At 40.1% G+C, this 13,471-nt stretch overlaps 1 protein-coding gene across 1 annotated transcript; it reads left to right on the top strand.

Moving 5' to 3' along the window:
* Window positions 1–1,214: 1,214 nt before the first annotated feature.
* LOC131232547 (signal peptidase complex subunit 1-like) lies at window positions 1,215–1,793 on the top strand. The gene is given in 1 exon segment (XM_058228853.1): window positions 1,215–1,793. A coding segment is annotated over 1 exon segment (300 nt). The 5' UTR covers window positions 1,215–1,371; the 3' UTR covers window positions 1,672–1,793.
* Window positions 1,794–13,471: the final 11,678 nt, after the last annotated feature.

Raw genomic sequence — 13,471 nt, 5'->3', positions numbered from 1 at the left:
GTTGTATATGTGATATGCTTGTTATTGTGGGGATTTAGTTAAAAACTTTATTTTACTTTATCCCAACAAACTGGACACATCTACACTAGGTGAGATTCAAATATTTTAGATGCATTAGCTAATGCACTTCGTTTCGCTGATTTATCCAATTAGTTTTATAATCATTTTCTAAAATTTCAAATTATAAGGGGTTGTTGGATTTAAAAAGTTTTAAAATTAGATTTTAAAAAAATTTTAAATAGATTTTTACCATTGTTAGCCAACTTATTTTAATTGTGTTTAGTGTTGTCTCATATTAAAAAGTTGTCAGGAAAACTAGGTATTTATATTAAAATCCCTCACATATCCTATGCATTAGAAAACAAGGGCATATCATGGGATCAACCTCACACACACGCGCACTGCAGTCGTGGTTATGAACATGGTGTGGTGATGTGCGGTATGGTGTGGTGTTACTCATGTACGAGAAGACAAAGAGTCGTTGCATTCCTACCTAATAATTAACAAGTAGGCATACACCAACATGCGTTTATTACACCGTTCGCATGCATGTCAATTGCATGAGAGTGGTTCTCCCACCTCATTTTATGCCTTGCTCAACAAAATTAACAAGTGTCTATAAATCAAGTATTTACATCCAGACGTGGTAGAGCAATGTCAGCCTGAGAATGGTAAGAAAGACATTTGTATACTCATTAGTGATTGTAGAATGGTTGTAGATAAGGATTTGGTTTTTTTTAAAAATAAAAATAAAAATCCGAATAGAGATGAATTTGTGAAGGGTGTAGAAACAGAATATGGTAGAGCCATCTCTCCTCCAGTGGATTATACATTTTACCCACCTAACACGTTAGCTGGTGTTTCCTTAACTCTAGGCCCAGCTTGATGCATTTATTGTATATCCACGACGTCCCTCAGTTTTTCTATCAATTTTTATTTCAGAGAGCCAAAATTTAAGTAGGTGAAAATCTCATGTGAACCACACTAGGGGTGCACATCGAACCGTTGGATCCGTGTAATAAGATCGGAACCGTTGGATCGGTCTAGTTTGGTTCGATTCTACGATGCTAACGGTCCGGTTCTGGTTGCCAAATTTCCAAAACCGTTGATTACGGATCAGTTTCGGTTTAAGGCCCTGTAGAACTGAACCGAACCATTGAACCGAACCGTGGATCCGAGAATTCGTTTAAAAAAATGATAATAAAAAACTCCAAAGTTCCCATTTTCCTATACCTTCGTTGCATCTCCTCTCCAAAAACCTAAACCCTAGATCTTGCCTTCTTTGAATCTACTCTCCAAAACCCCCAACCCTAGACCTCACCTTCTCGTCTCTCCCCTAGGGTTTAAGGTCTTGAATCACAGAAAGATCGAATGTTGTTGCAGATGGATTGGCAAGGGTAGAAGCTATCAGAGTCGTTAATGTAGATCATGCTCGTCACCTTTACTGTAGTCGCATTGGTTGTGGGCTACTCCATCGGTTCTTTCCAGACCATGCTATTAATCTATGCCAGTGGTGTCATTCTGACGACGACACTGGTCACCGTTCCCAACTGGCCATGGTTCAATCGTCATCCACTGAATTGGTTGGACCCCATTGAAGCGGAACGGAATCCAAAGCCTCAGCCATTGGCTTCAAAGAAGAAACCATCTTCTAAGCATCATCAGAAGTAGGTCTTGAAATGGAACTTGATTTATTATGGTTTTCAATTTTATGCAAAGCCGTAGTTGGAACTCTCGATCTTTAGTTGCTGTTTTAGTACTATATGATAGCAGAAAGAAACATCTTTGCAATATTATTCACTTCATATGAAATAGATAAGTTAACTTCATATGAAATAGATAGGTTTTGATATATACACACACACACACACACACACACACACACACACACACACCGTGGATCCGATCTGGAACCGAACCATTTTCACGGTCCGGTTCCGGTTCGGTTCTATGGTGCTAACGGTCTGGTTCCGGTTCCAAAAACTGTGGAACCGTTAGGAACGGTTCAACTCCGGTTTCACCCCAGAACCGGACCAAACCGACCCGTGTGCACCCCTAAACCACACGACAGGAAGCAATGGTCATTAAATGTAGGATAGGATAATGAGTTTTGACTTTCAAACACAAGCCATTCATGATGGGCCCACTAGATGGACGCATACGATCGATAGATCAACCTTTCACTTAGGGGGTGTTTGTTTTCTTATTTACAGCTGAAAATAACAGTAAATAAACGGTTATTGTTTCCCATGAGAAATACACGGTAGCCACCCATACACAAGCTACCGTATTCGCTTTCGTGTTTTAACGGTTCTCCCGTGGTCTGATGAACGCTTAATCCATCAGGTGCCACGTCAGCTCAACCTTCCACGGTTTTGGAAAAGGGGAACGCGTCTCTAGGAAGTCGAAAGGGTCGCGGATTAGATATTGAGTAGCAAGCTCGCTACTGAAGTGACGTCACTAAGTTATGTGGACCTCACTATGATGTATGTGTTGTATCCACAACGTCCATTCATTTGGAGATATCATTTTAAGGCATGACCCAGAAAACGAGGCAGATCCAAACTTTTAGTGGACCCCACCAAAGAAAACAGCGGGAAGATTGATGCCTACCGTTGAAACCTTCCTAAGGCCCACCATGATGTTTTTTGGAAATCCAAGCCTATAGAAGTCTATAACGGTGATGTCACTCTTTTCTGTGGTGGGATCCACTGGAGCTTTGGATGTGACTCATTCTTTGGATCTTACTGTAAAATGATCTCTCCAGATGGATGGACGGCGTGGATACAAAACATACATCATGGTGGGGCCCACAGAACTTGGTGACGTCACTTCAGTAGCAGTCTCGCTGCTCAACGTGTCAGTAGCCAATCCGCGCCCATGAGACGTGTATGGTCACCGACGGAGGAAATGCAGGTGGGGCTATGGTAGCCTTCGTTTTTCGATCTGTACAAGTGGGGCCCACAATTCAGTAATCCAAGCCGTTAACTGACGAGTGTAGAGATAAGGATTACGTAGACTATCCAAATAGTGTAATCTTTACGCTACTTGCACATTCATCTTATCTACAATGGAACCCACCGTTGATGAACCACGCCCTAAAAACCTGCTTTGCAATCTCAACCTTCCATGTGCAGCCTTCAAAAGATGGGTTAAGAGGAAAGTGAAAAGATCGCATGGCTGTGATCTTCCAATCTCATAGAATTTTGAATCCACGGTCGTTGGTCAAAATTATTTATTTGTACGAGTAGACAGACGCAACCATTAGCTATTGGCATTTCCCCTCTTCGACCACATGGCATTCTACCGGTCAGAGTCCGTGGAAGGAAACGGATTGGCTACTCCCCCACCCACCAGCCCGGTGGCTGGTGGTTGGTGCTCTGTGGGCCCCACCTTCATCCATTCCGTTCATCCATTCTTACAGATAATTTTAGGGGTTGACCCAAAAAAAGAGAGAGATATAAATCTCATGTGGACCACACCACAGGAAAACAACAGTAATTGGATATCCACCGTTAAAATAATCTTAAGGCCCACTGTACTGTTGATTTGACATCTAATCTGTTGATTACGTCGTACAGGCGCAGATGAAGGGAAAAAGTAAATATCAGCTTGATCCAAAACTTTTATGGCCTCCCAAAAGTTTTTTAATGGTTGACGCTCGTTCAACACTGTTTCATGTAATGTTGTCCACATGAGATTGGGATATAAGTTATTTTTGATCTCATACCACATAAAAATGATATTTAAAATCACTGGGCCACATCCACCAAGAAGTAGTCTTCTACTGAACTGTCTTACGGTCCCATAAAATCAGTGTCAATGGACCCTTCTGACCGATAAGCCAATAACCCAGACCGTTCAGATCTGAACGGTCAGGATCAGCAAGATGAAAGTTGGGAATCTAACCATACTTAAAAATCTAAAACGGTCCAGATAAACAGTTTTAAACTCACATCCGTATGGATGGTAATGATCTCCGATCAGTGAGATTTTTGTGACGTAGCCCAATACATCAGGAACATATCTAAATGAATGTTCCCGATCATCACATGAGCTTCGTTAATCCATAACGCATGCAGGGCGGCTCAACATTTTTGGAGGCCCTATGCAAGTCATAAAAATGAGGTTTTTTAGTTTAAAATTTTTTAAAAAAATTAATAAATTCAAAATTAAACTATAAATTTGTTTTTTGTCTTTTTAGATTCAAAATTATCCATTAAACTTTTGTATTCAAGTTTACCCAATAAATTAGTTTGGATAGATAAAATTGCTATACTGTTTAATATATCTTAAGATATAATTATTCATAAATAATCTTTTATAATATTTAGTTTTGAAAAACTTCTTTGTGCAGATGCAACTGTAACAGGTATGGTAAGAAGTATTTTATATGCAATAAAATAATTTAGAAAACAATAAGTATTTCAATTGGAGTATTAATTTCTGTTTTTGTAATTTCTTTTAAAATTTTTAATTCTGAAAATAAATTCAAACCGTTCGAAAAATAAAGTTAGAATTTAATTTTTTAAGAACTTAATTAGCAATAAAGTAGGCAGTGGTGGTCCTAGGTTTTAGGAGAATATATAATTTATTGAGAATGATACTATTATTTTGAAAAGAGATAATAGAGTTAGACTATTATTATTGATAGTGCTCATTTGTAGAATTTATTTTTTATTTTCAATTTCAAAATTGCAAACTAATTTTTAGATGTTTTTATTTTATAGGGCTTTCGATCAGTTTTATTTCAAAAATTTTAGGCTTTTTTTTTTTCCTTCTTAATTTTAATTTTCAATAATATAGGACTTTTTGTAATTAAGAAATTTTAATTTTGTTATAATATAGGGCTTTCTAATCAGGGGGCCTTAGGAGATTTCCTTACCTGCCTACCCCTTTAAGCCATGTACCACGCAGCCCATGAACGGTCTGTCCATCGATCAGGTGGGCCATGGTTTATAAAAGAAACGGAGGGCTAAAAAACTTCCCTATGTGGCATCACAAGCACTAAGTAAAAATAAAAATAAAAATTCAAAGATTCCATTAAAATCATCATAAAGCATTACAATTACAAACAGGGAAGAAAATGTAAAAACCACACATCTTCATATAAGCCTCATGAATTTCCAAACCCGGCCGGTTTTCCGGCGGAACTGGACGTCGGAAACCCGTTCGGGTGGATTTTCTTGCCGGATCCGAAAATTCTACGGCTTGGCTTCTTCTCTCCATTGTTTCCGCCTTCTTTTTCTTCTTCTCCTTCCATTCTCTTCATCTTTTCTTTGTGAATCTTTCGTAGAACGTAGGCCTCAGCGAAGTTACCCATCGTTGCCATGCCGGAAAACCAGAAACCGGGGAAGAGAACCGGACGGAGATTTGTGGGTCAGTTGTGGACGTTGGATTTCGAGGCAAGGGATGCGACAGAATTTATAGCATTCGGGTTTGCTTGGGGGGCAAGTTTGACTTTTTGGATTGAGTCTTTTTACGTCAGTCGTGACGTAATCTAAAGTTTGTCGACACCCGGTGGGTCCCACATTGTGAAGGTCCACTGATTTGAACTTTCTCGTATCACTGCTTCTACTACAGATAATAAGTTATTCTACTATTTCTAGACTTCATTGATGAAACTGACCTTTGATTTTTATATTTCAATGAAAGCCGTTGAATGTTTTCTTTTGATTGTTCTAAATTCATCTCTAGAAGATGATGGTCAGAATCATTATTTTAGAGTATCCTCTTCGCATAGATTTCATGACATGGACGGTTCCGATCATCAGAACACTTAGTATATATGTGGGCTCCAGTGAGCGGCAACATACGATGGATTGACTATCGACAGAAGCAACAAACTCTCTACGGCGTGTGAGTCACGGGGACGCGGATTGCCTTGCTGCGACCGGAAGCTAGGTGGGGCCCACTCATATGTTTATATGAAATCCATCCCATCCATCTGTTTTGAGAAATGGTGATATGCTGTGATTGTACCCAAAAAAAAATGGAAAATGATACATGCGCCGTCTGCACTTGAACATCACAGAGCATTTTTTCAGCAAAGAGAGGAAAAAAAGCCATTTCTTTTCCGCTGGGAAAACGATGGTCCCCACAAAGATCATCACCGATTCACTCACACGGACGCCGACGAAATCGGATTGCGTACTGAGTAAGTTAGTAGGCTCTTATCGTACTGAGTAAACTCAATTGGGCCCACCTTGAATGTATTTGGTATATCCGCGCAGTTCATCTGTTTTTTCATCTAATTTAAGGGGTTGAGCCCAAAATTGAAGCATATCCAAAGATCAAGTGGATCATACCACAAGAAACAGTTGGGTTAATGATTTCCACCGTCGAAACCTTTCTAGGCCCCGCAGTGATGTTTGTTTGTCATCCAACCTATTTATAAGATTATAAAGACACCGTTGTAGGGAAAACACAAATATTAGCTTGATCCAAAGCTTCTGTAGCCCTAAGAAGTTTTCAACAGTAAATGTTCCATTTAACTGTTTCCTGTGAGGTGGATATGCTTCATTTTTGGGCTCAGGCCCTAAAATTATCTGATAAATTTGATGAAATGAGCAGATTAGATACATAAATCATGGACCTGGCAGAGTTTACTCAGTAAGCTAAGCATATAGAGTCACTTAGTGAGCAATTCGCTTCTGACGCAGATTGCGTCCTACCCCTGCCCATCTCCAAATGAGAACGCGCAGTAGCTTTGAGTGGCCGCCGTGGGGTATGGGTCTTATGCAAACCTTCCATCTATTTGTTTTCCTATCATTTTAGGACATAAGCTCAAAAATGAGACAGAACAGAGGATCAAGTGGACCACACCACCAGAAGCAGCAGTGATAATGATTCTCACCGTTGAAACTTTTCTAGGGCCACTGTGATATTTATTTGCCATTCAACTTATTCATAAAGTTATAAAAACTTGTAAGAGTTTAATCCCCATTGTGTAGTCCGCTTTAGCGATCTGCCTCATTTTTGAGCTTATGTCCCAAAATGATAAGAAAACAAATAGATGGAAGGTGTGGATAAGACCCATACATCACGGTGACCACTCAAAGCTCCTATCCATTTCCGGATGAGTTTGGCGGAGGAGTAGGACGCAATCGGCCCATTGGCTGGTGGCGAGGGAGTAGCCAATCCGTTTCCCCGTGGACAATGACAGGGCACAAAACCGCTGCACTCAGATTTCCTGCAAAGCCTTTCGCAGGAAGTTCCTGCTGCGGGATGCAAAAATAAGGTGGATCCAAAACTTAAGTGGTCCGCATGACAGGAAACATCAGGGACTTAGTAGCCACCGTTTGTAAATTTCTTTTGTATTTTCACTTTATCTCAATGAGAAAAGCCTTATATATGATTTAGATGGGATATAAATATAAGTTAGATTTTTAGAAGATTTCAACAAGAAACTCTTTCCCAATTTTCCCTCTCATGTAGCTGCTTGAGTTTTGGATCCAATTTATTTTTAGTCTCATGTTATAAAATAATCTGAAAAATGGATGAACACGGTGGATTGCTCCCGGAAATCCCGGTGGCCCTACCTAACATCTCAGCGCATAAATTTCCTGTCAAAGGTTTCCAAGGGAATCCGCGTCCCAGACTGCTCGCTTCAACATGGACTTCCCGTCTTTTGACTAAAACATTTCTTCCTATTCAAGCAACCCCATTTCTCTTTATAATACATGTCCAAAGCTGGCACATGCCGTGAAAAGTCGAGACAATGAATCAGGCTATACACGCTGCAGACATGCTTGTCCATAGTCCGGTTAATCACACATTTACGGTAGAAAATGGAAGTAAAAATACGCTGAACAACAGCGTAGTTGGCAATGGGCCTAAAATATAGGATCGGTGTTCCGACATCGGATGGACATTTTTAGAAATTGATTAATAATTCACTCCACTCATCAAGTAAGCCACTGCTCTATAAATTATTATTATTTTTTAAATAAAAAGAGTTTTCAAAGAAATGTCAATGATTCTGATTCAACATACATATAGTTTAAAAATAAATATTATATTCTTCTTTTTTCTTGGAAGATAAAAAAAACATTTATTAGATCAGATAGTATGTTTCAACGATATCATGAAGATCACTTAGAATATGAGAATAACCAAAGTAAATTAAAAAATTAATTATATATATTTGTTAGCTTGTTAGTACAAGCCACCTTACTGTTAGCCACCCCCACTAGGGTTCGATACCCAAGACCTCAGTGTTATCTTTCACTCAGTCTACCACTTGAGCTACGGATCAAGGTGCAAAAGATTAATTAAATATGTTTTAGATATAATTTGTTAGGTTTGTGTTTGATAGTGGCGTCCACATATCGTAGTAAAAATAGCCATGTAAAACATATTTTATCGTGGCAGTGTATGGGCTGGACCAGCTCTAAACTTTTTGAGGCCTCGCCGTATCCAGTTACCCCTGGCCAGCTAGCTGTCCAGACTCCACTTGCACATTCGGCCAACATGATGAGACTTGAGGAAACTAGCCTGTTTCTTTGCTATGGGTCCTAACTGCTGAACGGCCTGGATCTTTCACGCTTGTAATTTATCTCTTGATATTCTGATTGTATATTTGTCAGAGAAGAAGGAGAGCTGCAGCCGTAGAAAAATGTTCAACGGTCTAAATTCAGCGGAAAAAAAAAAGAATTATGTAATGGGGCCCACAATTTGGACAGTCTGGATTAATACACATGTGCCTTGTGCATGATGGATGTGCCCATGTTCGATATACCATTCTCGCGGGCAAGTGCCGTGACATACAATGTTGTATGATGGCTATAACATACGAAGTATTCTTTCCCTCCAGCCTGTCACTCGTGTATAGTATCCCACCCGTACGTGCAAAAGATGACCGCATCAGAAAAATAAGCTGATACAAAACTCAGGACGGTCCGTTCATCAGGCTGGCTTTGCCTTTGGAATAAGGGGACATCCAATGGTCTGACTCAATTTATGTTTGGTGGCCCACCTGATGAGTGGATTGTTCCAATTTTCTCTCCAGGTGATCCTAGTACTTGCATCCACCATTTTCACGGCTTGGATGTTCTACTCAAGTAACACATCAGCAAAAAAATATAAACATTGAAGCCAGCATACAAACTATGTGTGTGATCATCTCTCTTTTGAAGAGGGTAATCGCATTACACGTGCCAATGTGCCAGACGTGTGGAACTTTCCGATCATTTCAATTATTTTAGCCACCCCATAGATGGGCCATCCCTTGCACCAGAGACTGATCCTAGCCGTTCTTATCAATGGATTCTTTTGTGCAACCACCACGGCCGTCCAAAATAAGGCTTATGATACAGACGAACAGGAAGATCGATGGTTTCAATCACTGGGCCACATCCACCAAGAAATAGTCCTCTACTGAAGAGTGTTACGGGCCCATAAAATCAGTTTCAATCGACCCTTCTGACCGAGAAGCCAATAACCCAGACCGTTATCAGCAAGATGAAAGTTGGGAATCTAACCACACTTAAAAATCTAAAACGGTCCAAATAAACAATTTTAAACTCACATCCGTATGGATGATAATGATCTCCAATCAGTGAGATTTTTGTCACGTGGCCCAATACATCAGGATCATATCTAAATGAACGTTCCCGATCATCACATGAGCTTCGCTAATCTGTAACGCATGTACTACGCAGCCCATGAACGGTCTGTCCATCGATCGGGTGGGCCATGGTTTATAAAAGAAACGGACGGCTAAAAAACTTCCCTATGTGGCATCAGAAGCACTAGGTAAAAATAAAAATAAAAATAAAAATTCAAAGATTCCATTAAAATCGTCATAAAGCATTACAATTACAAACAGGGAAGAAAATGTAAAAACCACACATCTTCATATAAGCCTCATGAATTTCCAAACCCGCCTGGTTTTCCGGCGGAACTGGACGTCGGAAACCCATTCGGGTGGATTTTCTTGCCGGATCCGAAAATTCTACAGCTGGGCTTCTTCTCTTCATTGCTTCTGCCTTCTCTTTCTTCTTCTCCTTCCATTCTCTTCATCTTTTCTTTGTGAATCTTTCGTAGAACGTAGGCCTCAGCGAAGTTACCCATCGTTGCCATGCCGGAAAATCAGAAACCGGGAAAGAGAACTGGCCGGAGATTTGTGGTTCAGTTGTGGACGTTGGATTTCGAGGCAAGTTTGACTTTTTGGATCGATTTCTTTTACGTCAGTCGTGACGTAATCCAAAGTTTGTCGGCACCAAGTGGGTCCCACATTTTGAGATGGTCCACTGATTTGAACTGTCTCGTATCACTGCTACTAGTACAGATAAGTTATTCTACGATTTCTAGACTTCATTGATGAAACTGACCTTTGATTTTTATATTTCAATGAGAGCCGTTGAATGTTTTCTTTTGATTGTTTTAAATTCATCTCTAGAAGATGATGGTCAGAATCATTATTTTAGAGTATCCTCTTAGCATAGATTTCATGACATGGACGGTTCCGATCATCAGAACACTGGGCAGCGACATACGATGGCTTGAGTATCGACAGAGACAACAAACTCTCTACGGCGTGAGTCACGAGGACGCGGATTGCCTTCCTGCGACCGGAAGCGAGGTGGGGCCCACTCTGATGTTTATGAGAAATCCATACCATCCATCTGTTTTGAGAAACGGTGATATGTGGTGATTGTACCAAAAAAATGGAAAATGATACATGCGGCGTCTGCACTTGAACTTCACATGGAGCAATTTTTCAGCAAGGAGAGGAAAAAAATAGCCATTTCTTTTCCGCTGGGAAAACGGTGGTCCCCACAACGATCATCACCGATACATTCACACGGACGCGGATTGCGTCCTACCACGGCCCATCTCCAGATGGGAACTGGCAGTAGCTTTGAGTGGCCAACGTGATGTATGGGTTTTATCCACACCGTTAATTCATTTTTTTTATCATCATTTTAAGGTTTATGCCCAAAAATGAGGCAGATCGTAGGATCAAGTGGACCACACCACAGGAAGCAGCAGTGATAATGATTCTCACGGTTGAAACTTTTCTAAGGCCCACTATCATAAAGTTACGTAAACTTGTAAGAGTTTAATCCCCATTGTGTAGTCCACTTGAGCGATTTCAACAATAGAGTTCAATCTCTCGCCGCTTTTGTATCGTGATTAACTTCTTCCTTTTTTCGTTGATCTGTCTTATTTTTTTCACAAAAGCCTTATTACTAGCTCACAAAGTAAACGTATAGTTCGGATAAAACACATGCCTCGTGATTCGATCCATTGGTGACGCCAACACGTCAGTTAGAGTTGGTGGTACACTAGCTAATCCGTATTCTCACGCAAGAGGACATGTGGGACTCAGATTCAGTAATGACCCATCTAGCACCTTACGTCTCAGTTCTTGTTCGGGGCTCTGATATACATGTTTTATCCATTTTCCCTATCCCTCTTTTCGGGCTCATTTTATGTAACGACTCAAAAAATGACGCAAATTCAAATCTCATATAGATCACACCGCAAGAAAGAATGGTAATTAAAGACCCAACATTAAAAACATACTAGTACTCGTTGTAATGTTTATTTGCTAGACCTATTGGCTAGGTCAAATATCAGCCTAAATATGACAGGACATAGAGATCTAAGGTTTAACATATAAGTATTATGTATCCACACCGTCGAATCATTTTTCCAGATTATTTAAGGGCATTATCTTAAAAATGAAGCAAATCCAATTATCAAGTGGATCATGCCATAAGAAATAGTGGTGAGTAGAGCTGTACATGAGCAAGCTAAGCTCGGGTACTCGATCGACACGACTCAGAATACTTGACTCGATATTCGACTCGTCTGAGTTAGAGCCGAGTACGAGACGACTCGTTTACATTACGAGTAGAGTATGAGTCTAGAAGTACTCGACTCGGTACTCGACTCAGTGCTCGACTCGTACTCGACTCATAACCGTATATATAAGCCCGCCCAAAAAAAAAAACTCTACCCCACCCACCTGTCATTTTCAACCAGCGAACAGCCGAGCGCCCAAAAAAAAACCCTACCCCACCCACCCGTCATTTTCAACCAGTGAGTGCCCGAACTCTTCTTCCCTCCCCAGCCCGTTTGAAAAAAAAAAACCCCTCGCTCTCTCTCTCTCTCTCTCTCTCTCTCTCCCCTCCCTCTCCCAGCGCCAGTCCGGATTCTGGTCGTCCCTCTTCTTCCCTCTCTCTCTCTCTCACTCGCCTCTGTCCCCTGTCTGGCGGTGCTAGACCCTACCGCTCGTCCCTGCGGCCTGTCCGGTACCCTTGTCCAGTGACGGAGCTCGTCCCTGCCACTCGTCCGGTGTCACAGCTCGTCCTTGCCAGGCTGTCACTCGTTCGTCATCATCCTGCCCTGCACGCAGCTGCCGGTCGTTCCTGCCCAGCTCGCCCGGTAATGTGTGTATTTGATTTTTGATTTTTGATTTTTAGAAATTATTTAATATATGTTAATATAGAAATTGTTTAATATAGTTTTGTAATTAACCTGATATTTGTGTTTTCCCTAAATATTCGTTTTGCTATGGATTCCCTAGAGGGGGTGGCTAAGAGTGAAGTGTGAGCTGATAGTGGGTGTGGGTGTACTAGTCTAATGGGCTAACCAGAAAAAAATAAAAATAAAAAATCATAATAATAATAATAATAATAATAATAATAATAATAATAATAATAATCCCAAATCCCAGGTATAGGGATTGCATAATTCTATTCCTTCTAAGTCATAATAATAAAATAACAAGCTTTTACATTTGGTAGGGCTAGGGACTACATAGTTCTATTCCTTCCAAGTTTGGGAAGACAATGTATTGTATGTTGTCATTTCATTAGTGATAGTCCCATCACCTATTGGTGGCGACTAGCGACTCTTCAACTGTACACATGGCCCATATGTACTTCTATTTAGACTGTTCAAATGAGTCACCCAATTGTTGATGGAGCATGCCCAAAAATTAATATAAGAAGTATGATAATAACCATTGATTTTCCCATCAGAATTTCTATTTATATGTATGCATGTATGTATGTATATGGTTTTGTCAACATCCTCACCTTTACGAGGACGTTAGCACTGTCCCCAATGCTTTAATGTGACACATGGCATGTTATATCATTATCATGAGCTGTTCATTCATTCATACAACTGGTGATGAGCCATGGTGAAAAAAAATCTAATTATAGACAAAATAACGTGGGAAATGGAAGGTTAAGATTTGAGTAGAAAAACAAAATAGGTTTATCACCAATTCACCATTCACTAGGCATAATTAAGGACCCACCATGAAAACATCTACTATGGTTTACCCGAAGGGGATTGCCTGGTGACCCTGGACATATGTTAATATGTTTATATATGTTAATATATGTTAATATGTTAAAATTGTTAATATATGTTAATATAGAAATTATTAATATGTTAATTATTGTCCTCTACTATTCAAGTCTCATGCCCTAATAGTTATGTTTTCCAT

The sequence above is a fragment of the Magnolia sinica genome, chromosome 2, assembly GCF_029962835.1.
Source record: "Magnolia sinica isolate HGM2019 chromosome 2, MsV1, whole genome shotgun sequence".
Lineage (NCBI taxonomy): Eukaryota > Viridiplantae > Streptophyta > Magnoliopsida > Magnoliales > Magnoliaceae > Magnolia > Magnolia sinica.
Note: the sequence above shows the minus strand (reverse complement) of the source record. Positions and strands in the feature narration are given on the sequence as shown.